Source organism: Euprymna scolopes, chromosome 4 (assembly GCF_053919585.1).
Source record: "Euprymna scolopes isolate OS-2025 chromosome 4, ASM5391958v1, whole genome shotgun sequence".
Classification (NCBI taxonomy): domain Eukaryota; kingdom Metazoa; phylum Mollusca; class Cephalopoda; order Sepiida; family Sepiolidae; genus Euprymna; species Euprymna scolopes.
The window spans coordinates 138,913,155-138,933,886 of NC_136485.1; the positions used below are offsets into that span (position 1 = coordinate 138,913,155).

Genomic DNA, 20,732 nt, shown 5'->3' on the forward strand with positions numbered 1-20,732 from the left:
ACTTGTTAAGCTTCTATTTCATCATAGAAGCTGTTAACTCCAGCATTACACGGTATTTGTAATAGACGGAAATGGATAACTCATGAACACACTGCCCGTTATGTTTATTGTAAATAAAGTAATTCTGTAACGATCGCTTAATGCGAATTCGAGAATGAAGGTTTATGTATGACCTGCAAATGAAATTGTTGTTTTAATCAGAACTGAATTAGAAAGGATCCGTTCTTTATTTTCACAGTAGAAAATATTATGTGAGTAAGTTATCCTTCTACTACGGTTCGATATCAATTATTTTGAATAGTTATTCTTTGCGGAAATAATGTAACAATGTGTGACAGCGAATGGTATCTAATGATAATAGGCGGAAAACATGCATCGAGTATCGAGTACTGACATGTACTGTGACCATTTTCGATTTATGTTTAGAGGCAGGTTTTGCAAAGCTGTACTTGCATTTTGTAAAGAGGAAAATGTTCCCATCTCTACTGTGTGGGTGTGTGTGTGTGTGTGTGTGTGTGTGTGAATTCCTTCCTCATAGGTTCCGAAACGACTGAGCCTATCTTTTGCAAATTTCACACAAAGATAATTTATATGTCTGGCAGTGTTCTTAGATATGTTTTGTACAGAAATTCATCCAATAAGTATCGAAAATCGAAAAAAAAAAACCATCTTAAAAATAGTCTTTCTTCTCTTATAGATGAATAAGAATTTTTACAGGGGAATATTTTACGTTACACCGGTGTAACCTTTGCCCAAATATCAGCTGACGTGATATTGTAAACAAAGACAGACGGAATTTGATGAACAATATTATCATTATTATTTTTTTATTTTTTTTATTTATTTATTTTTTTTTTTTGCAAATTAGTCCACCGGACAAATTATTGCTCATAATATACAATAGAGGACTGATTCTATGATAATACATATGCAATCTGCATGAATTAAAACATCATGTTTAAGCGTATTGTACGACTAGGCAATGCTGGACGTCCAGCTAGTTTTATTATATAGAAGGAAGAGAAGAGATAGAGATGAATATATATGACATACACATTCTAATCGGTTCTAATCTTGAATATTATTTTAGAACGTTTCGACCGATGTAACCTCCATCCTTTTTCTGGTGTATTTTGTCAAATTCAGAAACCTGCACGAAATTTCGAGTGAAATCCATTACATAATCCATATTATTTAATATCGTTCCATCAACGATAATTGGGTAGAAGTCTGAACTAATTTGCAAGGACCCGTGGCGTAACGGATAAAGTACTAGGTGTAATTCAGTTTTAAGTGACACTCATTTGTGTTGTGAAGGCTCAATCCTCAGTTCGGCTGATACGAAGAATACAACTGCAAATTATTAGGACTTTTACCTGGTTATGGCTGACGGAATGAGAACATGCTTATCCTGTAAATTAAATAAAGAATTCCATTTGCAATTCTGTGCAGATTCCCGAGTAGAACCATATACAGCAGAAGAAGGTCTACAGTGATAGGTGGTGACTCTAAAAAAACATAAAAATAATTTTTAAAAAATAGATACTTGTGCAGTTTATAGATCGTGCTGAAATAATAACTTTATTATTTAGAAAGCGATTCTTAAAATTGTTTGGGATGCTTTTTTTTTTTAAACTATTCTGCACTTTCACTTAACAATTTAATAATACTGTAAACATTGAATTCAACTTGAAAATCCTATCAATCCGTAAACTGTAAAATTATTAGTGGTGGGACGATTCCAATATTTTTCCTGGTTCCAATACAATTACTGAACCCATACTAAATTCCCGATTCCTATTTTTTTATAAATCTGTATATATTTAACTATAAAATTGTTATTTTTTACCTGATTACCTTAAAAAAACATATGTTAAATGGGCATATATTTTCTCAAATGTAAAAACACACTTGTGGGAAGGGGGTGATCTATAGATTTCAACTTTATTGGTAGATTAAAATCAATAAATATTTATTATTTTATTATTACTAATAGGCGTGACAGATTTTTTTTCAACAGAATAATTAAAAAAAAAAAGCAATCGTTTTTGGCATCGGAAAATAGGCACACATTTTTCCGTTTCTGATACCAATTCCGATACCCCTAAAAAGTTACGATTTTTCTGATTCCCAATTCCGATTCTGATTAATCGTCCCAACACTAACAATTTCCTTCTCCCTCAAAATGCAAAGAACTTACATGCAACGTTTGTGCAAACGCCATGACAGCGTTGCTGATGTGTTCCGTATCTTCATTTAAAGACGTGATGTACTGGCTTAGGTCTTCCTTTCCACTGCACAATCGGACGGTATGGGTGAGGTTCAGATGCGTCTGGTTGGCATACGTGGGCATTTTGCAATTGAAGATTTCCTCCCATAATTCCGTAAACCAAGGGTTACGTTCATTTTTAGCTGGGGTCAACTGGATAATGTATTCTCTGAGGCTGGCAACTTTACTGGTGATTAGTTGTAGCACCAAACTGCCTTCCATCTGTCAACAGAAGATTGGGTTCTTATTTAGAATTCAACCAATTGAAACAGACATCAAAACCATCTCCATTTACAACAAGAGAACCCGCGTCGTCAGTCGGCAGCATTCGCCGTTGACTAACGGCAACTAGGAAATGAAAAAAGTCCGGTTTTTATTGTTTTTTGTTAGTTCATACTAGCCTGGGTGCCCAGCATTAGCCGGGTGCTTGGCGGTGTGTGTTGAGCAAAAATAAAAAAAAGGGGTAGTAGGCAGGCAGGCTTGAACCCATACCATGAAGGAGGAAAACAATGTGAAAAAAAAAACAAAAAAAAACAACAACAACAACATGACGTCTTAGCTATTGGGCCCAACGCGAAACCGGAAGTGACGAATGTTTAAATTAAGGCAAGACAATCGAAAAGAGGAGATGACTTTAGAAAATATGGGCGAAAAAAGTGACCCCTCCCTGTAAAAAAGTATCCAGTTGAGGGTGAAGGAATTAATGCTTTTGGACAATTTTTCGATATTTGTCGTCCGAACAAAATGATACCGATCTTGTGAAAATCTGTCAGCTTTGTTGAAAGTTTTAGGTATGCATATCTACATGATGATTGCAACGTCTTATCAGACGAGTGCCACTCCCTCAGACATTTAAAATCCATGAGCCCAAATGTCTGACGGAGTATCTATACAAATATGATGTTACAGAGTCTTAGCTTTGTACGACAGCTAAGTCTCTCTCTCGGTTCAAAATGTTGAGATCCAGCAACAAGCAAGAGCAAGATAGCCAACAACAAATTAAACTGCAGACCAGCTTAATGCGGGTACTGGTCTTCCGCTTTATGGTTTTTTAAATCAGAGATTTGCTTCTCCTAGAAAGGTTGCCTTCACCACGGCTTACGGGAGCCCTCTCTACCCCAATACACATATACACACACACAAATATACACGGTGCTAGTTGGCCGTTGACACAGAAAAAGAGTTCATTCGCATATCTACATATACATGCATACATTTAAACAGGCACGTAAGATTTATATTACAGATTATCAATATACTTGAACTTAATTTATATATATATATATATATATATATATATATATATATATATATACAAAATGTTTTTTTTATTTATTAAACATTTGAATATATTTTTTCATTCAAATATCTATTAAATATTTTGCATGCGTAAAATTCATCCATAGACACGTGCGTTTTTAAATAAAAATAACAGCGTTTCGAAGTTGTTACCATCGTTAAAAAAACGCCCAAACAAATCTTATATATATATATATATATATATATATATATATATATATATATATATATATATTCATCAGATTTATAAGCCTGACGAATTCTCACGAGAATGAAACGCAAAATATTCTGTGTAGCTTAATTGCCATATATATTTTCATAGCTTACAACCTAACTCAGCCTATGTATTGAGCACTGTTGAAGTAAATACTTAAAATTTTACACATAAAATTATATCTTCATATATTAAGTTCTGTGATTACATGAAGTAATCACACACATATATATATATATATATATATATATATATATATATATATATATATATATATACTAGTGGGTTAAAAAAACAGCCTACAGAAAATGGACTCTGATTTATGAAAGTATGGTAGATTATGAAAAGGAAGGGTTGTAAAGAGATAGCTTCGAATTTGGGGGTATCAAAACCAAAGCAAAATATAATGAAAGTAAAATACATAAACCCTATAATTTATACCATATCTGTTCACACTGAAACACTTGTCACAATATTCTGTGGATCTATATTAAAAAACCGTGTTAAACTTTGTGACATATTTCCATTCTATGGAGGTCAGGTGCGAACGAACATCGCATAATTTTATTATACTATATTTCTTCAAACTGAAACATAATTATCAAAGAATACTTAGGCAGATAGATGTGAAAAGTCTGTATTAAAGTTTGTGCCTAATTTCATTCTATTGAGGCCAGGCGCGAACGCAGACCCCACAATTTTCTTATACCATCCCTATTCAAGTTAAAACATACTTATCAAAGTATTATTATGTACATCTATATCAAGAACACTTGTAAACGTTTGTTTTTTTAATTTTTAATTTTTTTATTTCCATACTTTGTAGACCAGGCGCGAATGCAGACCCCACAATTTTAATGAACCACTGTTCTGCCAGATCAAACATACCCATTCCTGTGTCTCGATGCATCTTCTATCATTATATGTAATCAGTTTTTTAAAATAGTCAACCATATAGGAGCCTATTCGTGACCACACACACACACACACACACACACACACACACACATTCAGTTTTATATATATATATATATATATATATATATATATATATATATATATATATATATATATATATATATAGTCTTGGAAGTTTTTTAAAACCTTTAAAACTATTTTTAAAATAATGTCCTTCATTAAAAAATTATTTTGTGAGTAAATCAATTTCCTGCATCGCTGAATCATTTTACTTACATGAATTAACTAGAGTACCAATGTTCTTAAAGGGATCATCAGTTGTTTACCATGAAACACTGTTCTGGAAATTTAAAAATAACGCCGTGTATTAAATCATGGCTTCCTAGCAGTGTTGATCAAACTCCACCTTCCCTAAAACACATAACCAAAATTATTTTTGATACTTGAGATATATATATATATATATATATATATATATATATATATATATATATATATATATATATGTATGCATGTGTGTGTGTGTGTGTGTGTGTGTGTTAGGAATTATTCAAGTTAATAAGCAAAAATATTCTTTGATCTCCCAAGATATATATATATATATATATATATATATATATATATATATATATATATATATATATATATATATATAAATGTAATCATGTAATTCATCGTTCGTTCGTTATTAATAGTCTAAATAACCACTGGGCCGATATATTCAGCATTTTGGTATAATATGTTTACTGTACCCATGCGTGTTTTTATATATCTCTTTTTAATTATAACATTATACTTAATCTTTCTTTAATAAATAAGTGGATTTCTTCGTAAAGATTTGGCCGTTTTTTTTTTATTTAGGGACATATATTTATCACCGCCTGCCATCATGTGACATCACTAAAAGGAACTTTTATATACCAAACTGACATTTTTCGTTTAAAAATGGAATTATTTCCCTTTCATTAATAATCGTTTTTTTTTTTATTTCGTGTTTTATATTATATAAAATACAATTGTTGAATGTTATTCTTTTGATTATATTCGTTTGAGGGGGGGGACACAATTAAACAAAAAGATTAAAACGGAGCGAAATTTAATTTTTCGTTCCATTTTTACAAAAACCATAAACCAGTGCATACTTCGCAAGTTTTATCGTAAGTTACCGAGCGATCCATAAAAATCTGGTAGCTCTCAAATCTGCTTAAAATATTGAAAAAACAAAAACAAAAAAACAAAGAACATCTTCTAAACATACTGGCAATAACGGAGCGAAATTTAATTTTTCGTTCCATTTTTACAACAGCCATAAAGCAGCGCATACTTCGCAAGTTTTATCGTGAGTTACCAAGCGACCCATAAAAATCTGGTAGCCAAGTGTCAAATCTGCTTAAAATATTGAAAAAAAAAAGAATAGAACCTCTCCCAAACATACTGGCAGTAATTTGGTTTCGTCATTCACTTGAGTGTTTCCAATAAGGGGGATTGATTTACTAGGATTTGTATTAGAAGCTGAGCACTTATTAAAATTATTTAATTGTGGAATTTTTTGCATTTTGGTTAAATTTGTTAGTTTGCAATCGCTGATAGCCCACTCAAAAAACTGAACAACAGACTAAATTAAAAGAATGGTACTCATGCAGAATATAACCCCCCCCCCCGGATTCCAATTATGGTTAGGGTTTGACCGGCAATCACCGGATTCAGCCGAGCATTGTTCAAATGTTGAAACACTAAATCAACATTTTATTTATTTTTCTACATAATTAATTAATGATGGGAGTATTTTTTCTGTTTATTTTCTTAACATCTGTTGACAAAAAAATAATTTGTACATTCTCTTGAAAAAAAAATCAAAGTTTTCTCTACTTTCACCTAACTATTTACAGTGTTCATATAAAACATTCATCTTTTCTTTTTATAATAAAAATTCTGTTTTCAAAAAGAAACGTTTACTGCCAACTTTCTTAAAAAAAAAATGCAAGTTTTCCTGAAAAAAAAAAAACAAAAAAAAACTTTCACCTAACAATTTATGATCAAAAATTAATCTTTTCTTGGGGGGAAAAAACTTTTATTGATAAAAAATTGCAAAAAATAATAAAAATAAATAAACTACATAATGCAATTTTTCGTGAGGAATGTGTTCCATTTTAACAAACTAAGCCACAGCAATGCGTGGCCGGGTACAGCTAGTATATATATATATATATATATATATATATATATATATATATATATATATATATATATATATATATATATAGCTACTGACTATCAACTTGTTGGTTGTTGGTTCGATCTTGGGCTTGAAATAGGTTCTAATCTGGCCACACTGAAAGGCTGTGATACAGCGATACTTTCTCGAGTTGAACACTCCTGATAATTGATATCGCCTGTTATTGCTTTAGCATAATGCAAAACTCTTTGTAAATAAACAAATAGAGCACTGTGTTAGTGGCAGGTAATGTTTGTACAAAACATTGTTAAATATCATTGCTGACTGCGCCTGTCTCAGTGACGGATACAGCCACTAACTATTAACTCGATGGTTGTTGGTTCGATTCTGGGCTTGGGATGGGTTCTTGTCTAGTCACACTCAAGAGCTGTGAATGACTCTATATTATTCTAATATAAGTTGTTTCAATACTGCAAGTAATATTAGCTCAATAATTAATAGGTTACACTGATTAGAGCTTTCATATATTAATAGGTTAATATTTAATGCAAGACCTGTGGAAATTTCACAGGGGACTTATTCATATGTAATATATTGATGTTAGCATTCTGTAGATGTTCAATGTAAATGAAGACACTCTGATATTATTGTAGCTCTTTTGTTAAAACTGCCAAAGTATTTATCAAAGTTAGCAGGGACGGCCGGGATAAAATATGCTTAAATATGATATTTTAATTCTTGCAGATTTCGTATATAGAGTTAATGTTCTATAGATTTTTATATATTATAAAGTTGCGATTTCAAAAATAAAAAAAATATATCCATATGCCTTGGGTGCATCAACATTAATGAAAACCGAAACCAAAACTTATAATATATGTATATATTGTATATTGAGCTATTTTATTTGGCTGGGATTGTCTTATGAAAATATTTCCTCTCAACAATATTTTATAAGACTGCAAATCACAAGATTAATTAATTTGTGATTTAACTTATCTCATCATTCGGATATATATATTATATGATAATTGGAAAAAAAACAAATAGACAAAAAAAGGATAATTAAAACAAAAATAAATAATTAATAAATAAAAAATAAAAATACGAAAGTACGGGTTAAAACGGAAAATTATCTTTACATAACACCAAAAGATGAAGGAAGTGAGGAAACATGGCTGTGGAATTCCTTTTACCCTAATACGATATCCAGCATGTTAAAAATATACCTTTTTGTTGTAAAAATCTAATGGATAAACATCTGAAGAAGTTGGTGGGGACAGGATATTTTTATGGAAACATAAATCGTAAAATTGCCAACTCATCAATGAAACAGCTGTAATGGAAAAAATCCAGGAAATAAACGAAGGTTATAAAAAAGAAAACGCGAGTCTTTGAATTTTCAACAAAATTTTGCACTAATATATATATATATATATATATATATATATATATATATATATATATATATATATATATATATATATATATATATATATATATATATAATTTTATGTAATGACGTAGTTGGTAGTCTTCGGTTAAAAAGAATCAAATCATTAAAATGTTAAATTAAAAACTATTTTCATTGAAAATATGTTAAAGAAAAAGTTCCTTTGCTCAGTTTGTGGAAAGCGAGTTCGGGGCAATTCATCTTTTTTCAAGCAATAGGTGTACAAGAAATACAGTGAAATTACTGGTGGGCTGAGAGATGATAGTCAGTTTGTGTGCAAGAAGTGGAAGACAATGAAGACGGATGTGGAGAGAGTATATGTGGATGGTGAAGTTATTGAGGTTTGTCAGATATTTTCTTACCTTGATGATACCATACTAGCATAGATAAGATCAGGTACTAGTATGATAGCAAGAATTAGGAGTGAATGGAGCAAGTTCAGGGAACTTCCGGTATTATTAACTAACGGAGCATTACGACTGTTGACCAAGAAAAGAATTTATCAGGTATCTGTACACAGTGTGATGATGTATTGAAATGAAACCTGGCCAGTGATGTTTTAGAATATGCGCTGCATGGATAGAAATGATATGAGAATGATATGTTAATGGGTTAGCAGATGTAGAACAATTGCGGTAGCAAGGTCAGTCCATACTGGTGCAGGAAAACATGGGAGGAAGTGATAAGGATGGGCTTGAGAGAAAGAGAAATACCTGGTCAGAAATAGGTTGGTTTGGAAGTCAATTTCTAAAAGACGTTCAAAGCAAGCCAGTATGTAAAACGGACGTTAAACTGATGATTATGATGATGATGATGATGATGATGATGATGATGATGATGATTGTGTAATCTCAACTTCATTTACTTGGAAATAATTTTGACTGTTAGATCTAATCTATATATATAAAAACGATAATGTGTGTATGTATGTATGTATGTATGTGTGTTTGTATGTCTCGCAAAAACGTTCGACACGGGTCACGGATTTTCATGAGATTGGTACCATATTAAAGTTCAATCATTCACCCGACAAATATCGAAAAATTGGCCCAAAACATTAATTCCTTCACCCTAAAATCATCAGTTTTCTACAGGGAGGGGTCAACAAAACCGTCCTCTCATGACAAGTTCGCTTCTACGCATGCGCAAATGACGTCGGAACATGATTTAGTTTAAATGTTAAAAAAAACAAACTTAATTTTGTCAACGTCGTCTTAGCCCAGTTCATTAGAGCGCGGCCTCATTATCTAAACGTTTTGGGTTCGAATCGTGGTGTGAGATGTCTTTTTTTTTCGATTTTTAAAGGTTTAATATTGAAACAGGGTTATTTAAGCCATTTTTCACGTTCTATGTTTTTTTTTGGTTAAGTTTTAACGTTCGTTTTTCTGTTTTTTTTCTATCACATTCGCATTTTCTTTTTTTGTTTTTGTTTTTCCGATTTTTACATTTAACATCGTTCGTTTGCCTTACGTCAGTTTTTTTTGTGTTTTTTTTCGATTTTTTAAAGTTTTAACATTTATTTTATATAAAATATTTAATAATTTACTCTTTACTATTTAAAAATATTTACTTCGCTTATTCTTATGTTTTGATTACCCCCCCCCATCTGCCCGATCACACACACACCTCTAAATACCCGGGCAACGCCGGGTACCCCCCGCTAGTTAAAAATAAATCCTATAACTTTACAAATTTCACACAAAAAAGATGTTCAGTTCTTTTTGTTGTAGCCATGTCCATACGTGTCTGTACTCAGAGATTATATATTTCCAAGATTTGAAGCAAAGTGTATTACCTCTTCTTCAATTTTATCCGATTTCACTTTTCTTCCCCAACCCAATCCAATAAATGCCAACCTTCTGCTCCCTCCAACTCGTTTGATAGCTGCTAGAAGCTGCGATACAGTTCGACCATTCTCTGTTACAATGACCACACCTGGAAAAGAAATGAATAAAATCATAGAAAACAAACCATATTTCATACCATTCATGTAAAACTTTTTTAGTTCTAGATAATTTTATCAAATATTATCTTTTGATCAATTACAGATATTGAAAATAAATACCAATTGGGGTGGGGGAGGAACTGCTTTTAAATTTACAAACGATTACTATTATCAATGTATTGGACGAAAATCTTGAAAATAAGATTTGACGAGCAAATGGAAAAAAAAAAATGATAATAATATTATATAAATCTCACCTGTCTTTTTAAATGTATGTATGTATGTATGTATGTATGTATGTATGTATGCCTAAAACTTTCGACTAATTATCAACTTGCATTTAGGTAAAAATGCACTTTCGTATAAATAATTGAATTCATTAAAAAAATATCATAAAACAAAAACGAATACCATTTACATGTTAAGTATCATGTATTTAAAACAGTGCATGTTAAGCATGTGATTAACACTTAACACATAAAATATTTTCCCTTATTGCAAATAATCTTTTTAGAATTGTTCACATCACTAACAACCGTAGTTTAATTTGTTTTCGAGGAGTCCTTTACCAAATCTGTTTTGGTTTGGTGTCATACTTCCACCGGGCAACGCTGATACATGGGTCCTACTAGCTGCAAATAATAATATCAAGTAAAACAACCATTTCCCATGAGTTGTGTAGAATCGGTGTAAAACTAAAATGGCAACAATCTATTTTATCATTTTATTTACTTGAAAGTCATACATTCACGGCAGAAACTCGTCTAGCTATAACCACTCCCAATAATTTCCATTTCTCCCTTCTTGTACCCAAAACTAAACAGACTTTTTATGAGTAAAGTTTCTGTCCTGGAACGCAGTACTGCAGAGCTATTTCTCAGATCACAACAACGTAGTCGTTTTCAAATCCAATGTAAACAAGTTCTTGTTGAACTGTCCTCTTAAATAATTAAATTCAGTCCAATTTCCACAAATGTTACCAATGCTTACGATGTTGCCTTACCATCTTCCTGATCCTTATCCTCGAGTGGCCTTTGGGTCTTCATAAATTGTGGCTTTTTAGTAAAGAAATGAATTATTCAAGGATGTATAAACTCAGGATTCAGAAAAGAGTCACCAACCAAATAGATTCCGCACTGTCGATCAAACTCCAACCTCTGTCCCATCAATGAAATGTTACATTACTGTGCCTGTTTTACAAGTATCTTAATGGAAGGTGCTCTGACGAACTCTAATCCCTTCTACATCCTTGACGTAAATAACCTAACGACTAACCCAACAAGCATAAAAATTACACCCCTACACAATAGAAATCCCTAGATGCCAGAAAGCTTTCTATTCTAATAGTTTCTTCCCCAGGACTACAAGACTTTGGAATTTTCCTCCGGATCCCTGCTTCCCTGACTGTACTGACATGCACAAGGTTAAGTGCAATGTGAACAGACATCTTACTGTTCAACTCCCCACATTGTATCCCTGCAAATTTTGTCCCAAATAGTAGTCTTCTACATCCAAGTGGCACTGTGCCTTTTTTGGGGGTGAAAAATCACAAAAAAAAGGAAATGCATAAAAGAATCTCTTTATCTTGAAGTTTAACAACACAAGAATAGAATATGTATCATTTGAATTACTGTTTTATTCTTGGTATTATTTGTACAACGTTTCGGCCGATGTAACTTCCAACCTTCCTCAGGTATATTTTGTCAAACTCGTGAATATTTCTGTCGAACTCAGGGAATCTGCACAGAATTTAATTCATGCTCTTGTGACATAACAGATAAAGTGCTAGGTTGTAAATGGCACTCTTATAGCGATTAAAAGTCCAATCTTCGGTGCAGGCGATACGAAGAATGCAATTACAAATTACTAAGACTTCTACCTTGTCATGGCTGATGGAATGAGAGCAATATACTCCCATGGATTAAATAAAGGGTCCTGTTTGAAATTCCATGCAGATTCTCGAGTTCACCAGACAGATTTTCGAGTTTGACATAAAAATTCCCAAGTTGGACAATATAGACTTGAAAAAGATCGGAGGTTAGATCGGCCGAAACATTGTGCAAATAAGCAGCTCATCCTGCTTTGACAGACTTTATAGCCTAGTGGGGGATGCCGTTTCCTCTTCCTTGCAACCTCTTTCCCGCAGAAGAGACGCGTGAGCCTGTCTCTGCTTTATCGTTATTTTCATGGCAAGTACTCGTCTGAGCTCCAATCTATGGTCCCCCCTGGCCTGACGTTCACGAAACGCACTCGTCTATCTGAAACCACTACCAATAATTTCCCCCATTCTTTATCTGTGCTTAAACCTAAACATAGATTCCATGAAGAAATCTTCTTTCTTAGAACTGCACACCTGTAGAATCTGTTCCATTTTCCTGCTTTCCAACTGACTAAAATATGGTGGCCTTCAAGTCCAATGTGAACAAATTTTTGATGAGCTATCCCCTTAAGTAATCCAATTTACCAAATTACTACTACTAACGATAACTGACATGTTCCCCTTGACCCCTGTACACTCATTAACTCTTATCCTCGAGTGGCCTCTGGGCCTTGATAAGTGGTGCCTCCGTTGTAAAAAAAAAAAAAAGGTGAGAATTATCGATCCTCATATCAGAAATTCAGAAATATAAGAATATAAAAAGTAAAAAAGAATTCTACACACAAGAAAAATGTCCAATTCTATAAAGATGATTTTCTTACCTCTGGCATAAGGATGTTCAACTAGACGTGAAGCAATCATATCGAACATTGGTTTACGGTCTTTGATAAAATGTTCCGACTGAATCATGATATTATTTGCTATACAGATACCATTGTGCTGTAGAATTTCTTGCAGTTTATAACTCAGCTGTAAAAGAAGGAAAACGCATAATATTACAACATGCAAATCATAAATGAAATAATTAATGATAGCACATTTCCAGTATTTTTCCCGATTCTGATACAATTACCGATTCCGATTCTTTTAAAATCTATAAATATTGAACTATAGGGTTTTTTTTTTCGGATTACCGTAAAAACACATGTAATATGTGCGTATATTTTTACAAACATAAAAAAAAACACTTTTGAGGGGACTATCTGTAGATTTTGTTTTTACTGGGAATTTGAAAGCATATATTTTTCATTTTATCATTAGTAAAATTATGTTTTAAACAATATTTTTGTGAAACACGTTATAAGAAGTGGAAAAATGTGTATAGGAATTGGTCGGTTATTTTCTTATAATTTCTGAATTTAGAGAAGAAAAAGCGAGATCGTTTTATTATATAGATAGATAAAAGGAAAAAAAAAGATGAAAATGGTCGTCGGTTCGTTCTTTGTAGATGTACCAGCCGATCTGAAAGCAAAGTGGGTAGTTGCTTAGACTCACACTTATTTAGGAAAACAAAAATAAAGAAAACACCTTTATGGTGTACCTACTTGTCACTGAATGAAGATGTCATATTCCAAAAATCACAAAAATTGGTCAAGTAGTTTTATTCTTATTACAGAAAATCAAATTTTACGATTTTTAGTGATTAAGTATTTTAGCAGTCATTGACAAGCCCTTCATTCTGGAGAAGTTGTTAAGGGGAGGTAACCAGCGATGAATTTCGAATTCAATCAAATATGGCGACTGGTTTCTCTCGCATTGAGAAATTCATAAAATCTGATTAAAAAACAAAAAAAGTAAACAAAAAAAAAAGAAAAAGAAAAAGAAAATTACTTGATCAAATTATGTGATTTTTGAAATATGCCATCTTCATTCGGTGACGGGTACGTAAATCATAAAGACTTTTCTGTATTTTCATTAGTTAAAATTTTCATTATGAGTGCAAATCTGAATATGCACCAAAAAATATCTAGAGAGCAGTTTCAATTGTGGCTCGCTTCATTTTTGTTTAGAACACAAGAAATTCTCTACCCTGCAACCTCTCTCCCACAGAAGAGACGTTGCGAGCCTATCCTTGTTTTATTGTTATTTTCAAGGCAGGTGCTCGTCTGAACTCCAATCTCTGGTCCCCCCTCGCCAATCTTTCACGAAAAACACCCGTCTAGCTGAATCCACTGTGAAAAATTTCCCCCACTCTATATCTGTGCCTAAATCAAAACGCGGATTCCATGAACAAAGCTTCTTTCTTAGAACTGCACGCCTGTGGAACTCTGTTCCGTCTGCCTGCTTCCCTCCGGACTACAACTTGGATGGCTTCAAGTACAATGTTAACAAATTCCTTAATGAACCGCCCCCTTAATTAAACACTTCATCAAATCTCCACACTAACGTAATGTACTTGCAATAACCCTTATCCCTGAGTGGCTTCCGGGCCTTGATAAGTGGTGATCACTGTGTAAAAAAAAAAAAAAAAAAATTAAAGACGCTGATGACATGGTAGGAATAGAGTCTAATGATGAATCAGCAACACCATACTTGTCATGTCATTGAAAATAACAATGAACCAGCTGCCCGTTGAATAACAAATGATATTAACAAAAAAGCACAAGGGAGTCAGGGGAAAAAAACATTCGATATTGAAGAGAACATAGACAACCAGAAGAACAATAACAAAAAAACAAAAACAAAAAAAAGCAAAAAAAAAAAAAACAGAGTTATTGAAGAATGAAAAAGAAAAAAAATAGATTTCAACAACAGGCTGTCTTACTCTAGGTTTGTCGATACTTTGGTCAAAAAGTCAGCAGAATATAGGAACCAAGTAAATTAAAACGGAAACTAAAACAAACATATGAAACCTGTCTTTCTTATTTCTATAAAACAATCGTATTTTGCTTGCAGGAAAAACAAAAAAAGAAAAAAAATCATTTGTGTTGTAGTTTCTATTCAGCATTTTCGCCACTCTGTATTAAAAAAAGAAAAGGAGACAAAAATATTTTGGAACATACAGAGCCCCCCCCCCCCAATAAAATGCCACCCATGGAAGCGTTAATAAAATCTACAATACTTTCTGCAATCCAACCATTTTTGGTACAAATAAACCCCAGTCTATGTCAGACTTGTCCACCAATGTAATTAATGTTCTTTCTTTGAATGTGGCATTTAGAACTACTTTTTTTTTTCTTTACTTGAGAGTCACCACTTATCAAAGCCCGAAGGTCACGCAAGGATAAAGGTTAATGAATATAGGATTGTAGTGAAGTATTCGTTAATGGTGTAAATTTGGGTAGAATTTGGATTATTTAAGGGGGCGGCTCAACAGGAACTTGTTTACATTGGACTTGAAGGCTACCATATTGTAATCGATTCGGAAACAGGCAAGTGGAACAGAAACTTTCTTCACGGAATCTGCTTTTAGATTTAAGTGCAGATAGAGAGTAGACGAAATTATTGATAGTGGTTATAGGTACTCGAGTGTTTTTTGTGAAAGTTTGACAAGAGCACTTGCCATGAAGGTAGTGACAGTGCAGAGACAGGCTCTTCTGTGGGGAAAAAAATTTGCAGGGTATGAAAAGGCCATCACCTACTATGTTTTGAAGCCGGTTTTGAACTTTGTCAAGGCAGGATGGGTCATGTTGAACAGCTCCTTTCCAGGTATGGCAACAGTACTTCATTTTAGGACATATTTTGCTTGTATACTGATAGAGAATTGCATAAGCAGAGAGATACCTACTGGAGCAATAGAATGATCCAACTATTTTTCCAGCAATCTCGGCAACAGATTTGATGTATGTGTTCCATTTCAGATCAGGAGTGAAGGTCAGTCTCAGAAGCTTGTCAGGACATGATGGTTCCTCAAGATGAGAGTCATTCACTTCAATTAGGGCCGGATGGAAGTCAGAGCGATTCTAATTTTCTCATAGAATTAAGGGTTTATTTGACCTATAGATTTTTGGACAAATCAATTTGTTGTGTGTGTATGCGTGTGTGTTTGTGTGTGTGTGTGTGTCTGTGTCTGTGTCTGAAATGGCACGAACCCTTTTTGGGTTTAACCGGTTTCCTCCAAAGGAGGAAGTTCCATGGAAGTATGAAATTCACAAGCGATCCCCAGTCGCATGTATATCCCCGTTTGGGGTGATGATGATGTTAGGTTTTTACAACTCTTGTAGGGAGGCGTTGACGACCTCTTACATACAGCGCCTGGAATTTCCAAATCGGTCACCTATTTTAGTAATGACCAGGGTCATCGTTGCTTAACTTCGGTGATCTGATGGGAACCGGTGTATTAACATGATTATGTCGTATATATATAATTTGTTGAGTTCATTTAATGCTGAAACATGAATCCTAATTAAATGTCACCCACCCAGAGAATCGTTAATAAAATTCTACAATCCTTTCTGTAATCCAATTATTTTTGGTACAAATAAACTTCAAGCTATGTCTGACTCCGTCGATTAATGTAACGAATATTTCTTAATTTATCGTTATCATCAGTTTAGCATCCGTTATGCATGCTGGCATGTGCTGGATGGCTTTAAAAATTGACTTCCAAATTAATCTCTCTGTAAACTGGACATGCTACCTTAACTACTCCTCATATAATCCAAGAACTCTCATCCATTCTTTCAACGTGGCCATACTATCAAAGTCTCCTGTTTTGCATGTATCTTGCTATGCTGTACAGATTGGATCTTCCTCTGAGGTCATCAGAGCTTTAAGACATCACAAGTGAATCATCTCATTCTTTTATCATTTCTTTCCATGCAACTGTTAATAATAATAATAATAATAATAATAATAATAATAATTCTTTTGAAATAAAAAATGTCTGTCAATACTATTATAACAACAACAAAAAGCATTCTTTCTTCTTCCATAAAAATAATTGTCATTTCCAGCTAACTATTCTACCATAAAAAAAATCATCGCCAGCAAAATATTCTTCAAGTCAATAAGACAAATACCCCCTTTTTAAGCACATTTATTTCCAATTACGTTTCTGATTTTTTTAGATGAGGCTTGGTTATTTGTATTATTTAGATTCTTCGGACTACTGTTGAGTGTCTGCAAGGGCCTATAGTGCAGTGGTTACAATACTTGGAAAAATCAATTGTACAAGTGATATTCTCCTGAAAGTTGAAAGTTAACTTCTCAATGTGGATGACCGAAAAATACAATTGTGAATTATTTAGGACCTCTATCCAGTCATGGCTGACGGAACAAGAACATGCTATCCTCATGAAGTAAATAAGGGGTTCCGTTCGAAATTTCGAGTTCAGCAGAAACATTCCCGAGTTTGACAAGATACACCTGTAGAAGGCCGGAAGTTACATCGACCGAAACGTTGTGAAAATATCGAAATAATACGAATAATTTAAAATTGTACTTCTTTAGTCGATGGGATGACATAATTTGATTTTGTAACAACTTATTTTAAAGTAGATATGGAATTTTTTTTTACAGATTATTTTTTATCAGATTAATAACCAGTTACCACTGAGCTGATTTTCATTAAAAATATGTTCGAAAGCTAATAACGTAGAGACAAACATGAAATGCCTTCTTCTTCTTCTTCTTCTTCTTCTTCTTCTTCTTCTTCTTCTGCTTCTTCTTCTTCTTCTTCTTCTTCTTCTTATTATTATTATTATAATAATAATAATAATAATAATAATAATAATAATAGTAGTAGTAGTAGTAGTAGTAGTAGTAGTTTGTTTATAATCAGAACATAATATTTAGTGCAGCGGTTTTTAACCAGAGGTAAATTTACCCTAAGGGAGTAAAAAAATTATATAGTCGGGAGGTAAATAATTGAAGTACCTGATAATTTAAAAATAATACTTTTTTTGTTCAGATTGTGTCATGTTTCTTTGAAACGTACCTGAATTTATATGTTCAATCCCCACAGTAAAAGGGTTTTGGAAAGGGGCAGATAACCCTATAGCAATTGAATATATATCAACAATATGTTCAATATGGCTTTGACTTGGTTATTGTGTGCCTTCCAAGTGCTTTTTCCTTTTGTTACTACGTACTCATGCGAATCAAGTTTAGTAGCAATAAAAACAAAGGCCAGAAATCACTTGAAAGCCGATGATGATACGAGAATAGCATTGTCAGAAACAGTTTCTCGCATAAATAAACTGATTGACTCAATTGATCTGCATTGTTATCACCGATAATGCTTCTGGTGTTTCTGTTCATTATTTTTTTTTTTTGGAATACAAATTAGCTTCATAATTTTCTATTAAGAAAAAAAAACTTTCATTTTCTTTATTTTTATGATCCGAATGTATAATACTATTTTTTATACAAAAACTAAACATAAAAAAAATGTTCTTTTAACCTTCTTGTTTTTCTGTCACTTAATTGTATTAGGTTGGTGCAAAAGAAATGTCGTACAATGTACAAAAAAAAAACATCAACAAAAAACGACATTTTTTTGCACCAACCTAATATTTATCTTATCAACCTAAGGAATCTTTCTGTCAAACTCAGGAATCTTCACAGTATTTTGAAAGAAACACTTTATTTAATCCATGCATGCTTTCGTTGCGTCAGTCATGACCGGGTAGAAATCTTAAGTAATTCACAATTTTAATCTCAGTATGGCCTGCATTGAAGTTTGAGCCTTTAACCTCCAGAAGAGTGTCACTTCGAACTGAATTTTACTTGATACTTTATAAGTTACGCCACAAGTACTTGCGGATTAAATAAAGAATTCTCTTCATAATTTTGTGCAGACGTCCGTGTTTGATACAAAGATTCTCAAGTTTGACAAGCTACTCCTGGATAAAGTTGGAGGTTATATCAACAGAAAGGTTGTCAAAGTAACACTCAAGATGAGAACAGTTGTTCAAATAATCCAAATAATAAAAAATGAATAGAGGAAGCCAACAATTGCAAAGTTGAGCCTGCAGGTATTGGAATTTACGCACATTCCCATTAATGTATGATGTTACACAAGGTCAAATTTTAAAGCTGGAAGTCCAGCTGAGCTAAAAAGCAAGTGAACTGAACAGCGATAAACCAAAACCGCCTCCTAAAGCAGGAGACCACAATGAGTAACCCCATCGCCATCCCTAAAGGAGGAGGTATTGCTTAGAAGCATAGTCACCTAAGATCAAACAGACAATAGTCGATCTGAATTTAACTTGTAGTCTATAAGCTAGCACGTTCAGCCTAATTAGTCATTTTTATATAGGTGCTAACTATATACACCTAAAAAAACTGTATCATCACAATACAAATAATTATAGATACGTGTGAAAGTTTAGATCATTTTTTAAAATGAAATAACAAAAAATAAGTGGAACATTTTGATAACATATCACAAAAGCATGAGTCATTTCGTTTTCTTTCTTTTTAGTTTTGTTCTTTTAAAAAGTAAAAAAAAAAAAAAAAATGAAGATACACGACCTTGAATTTTTTAACAATATACATGAACAAATGCATTCACTAACGACTGGTCTTAGGAATAAAGAAAGGAAATAATAATCTATTCTTCCCATTTACATGTTAATGACGATTTCAAAGGAGGAGGTCTGCAGTTAAGCTCTGTTTTTATTTTCACAGTGAAATAGAAGAAATGTTTTGCTTTTTGTCTCTCTTTTCTTCTCTAAGTAAAATAATTGATGCAGTCTGTAATTTTAGGTCAGAAAAGCTTTATAGATACAGCATAATCACGTTGACACACTGGTACCCATTAGATTATCGAAGTTAAGCAACGTTGAGCCTGGTCAGTATTAATATAGAGAACCGTGTGGGAGTACCATGTGTGAAAACTCCCTGCCTGTATCTCGACATTGTTTCTAGTTGCCCCAAACTGTTACTGGCCACCCAAATCCAGAAGTACTGATTCAGGAGAGGTGCAGTTAGGTATTAAGCAACTCTTGGTTTACAATTAACTCCCTACACAGACACTCTTACAGAGGGTGTCCATTGCCTCTCGAGACTGAACTATCTATAGGAACAAAATAAGCTTAGTCAGAGTACACTTGTTACAGCAATTACATGCAGGGTGATGGTGGCTAAGTGGTTAACGACATGGACTCATAATCTGGGTGTGCCAGGTTCGAATCTAGAAACCTTTTTACTTAGGATGTTGGCAACCTTAACGTGTTCCCTCCTGTAAGTACTCCATATCTTTCTAAGAAGGATTCTGGCTAGAAATATATCAGGGAAGCTGGTGCAAACGGTAGAATCATGATTCATACTAAGTGAGCGAACGCTAGGTTCTTACTAATTCAATCTTTCTGAGGATGCAGGACTATGGTTCGGTAGAGTTGTGTTATGCATCTTCACAATATAATTCTAACTTCCTACTATTGATGCTGACAATGCCCAAACTGGAGTTAGCCCTACATTGTTACTGTCTACACTGGCATGGATGAAACCCAGAGTGATCAAGTACTTGTTTTTTTTTTTGTTTTTTTTTTAACTCATGTTCACCCCTAACAAGGCATATTACCACTTGGATATAAGGAGCTACTATTTGGGCTCATGTCTAGGAAAGATTAACAAGATGTTGGTTTACATTACATTTAAACTCCTACACAGTCAGAGAAGCAGGTAGCAGGAAG

At 33.2% G+C, this 20,732-nt stretch overlaps 1 protein-coding gene across 1 annotated transcript in view; it reads right to left on the reverse strand.

The window, feature by feature from the left end:
* The window catches only part of LOC145269462 (metabotropic glutamate receptor 7-like), a 202,931-nt gene that overhangs the window by 21,655 nt on the left and 160,544 nt on the right, over window positions 1-20,732 (reverse strand). Inside the window, exons 4-6 of the mRNA XM_080125159.1 lie at window positions 12,975-13,122; window positions 10,125-10,264; window positions 2,201-2,491 (exon numbers count right to left, since the gene is read on the reverse strand). Coding sequence (XP_079981285.1) covers window positions 2,201-2,491; window positions 10,125-10,264; window positions 12,975-13,122 — 579 coding nt within the window. The remainder of the gene's footprint in view (window positions 1-2,200; window positions 2,492-10,124; window positions 10,265-12,974; window positions 13,123-20,732) is intronic.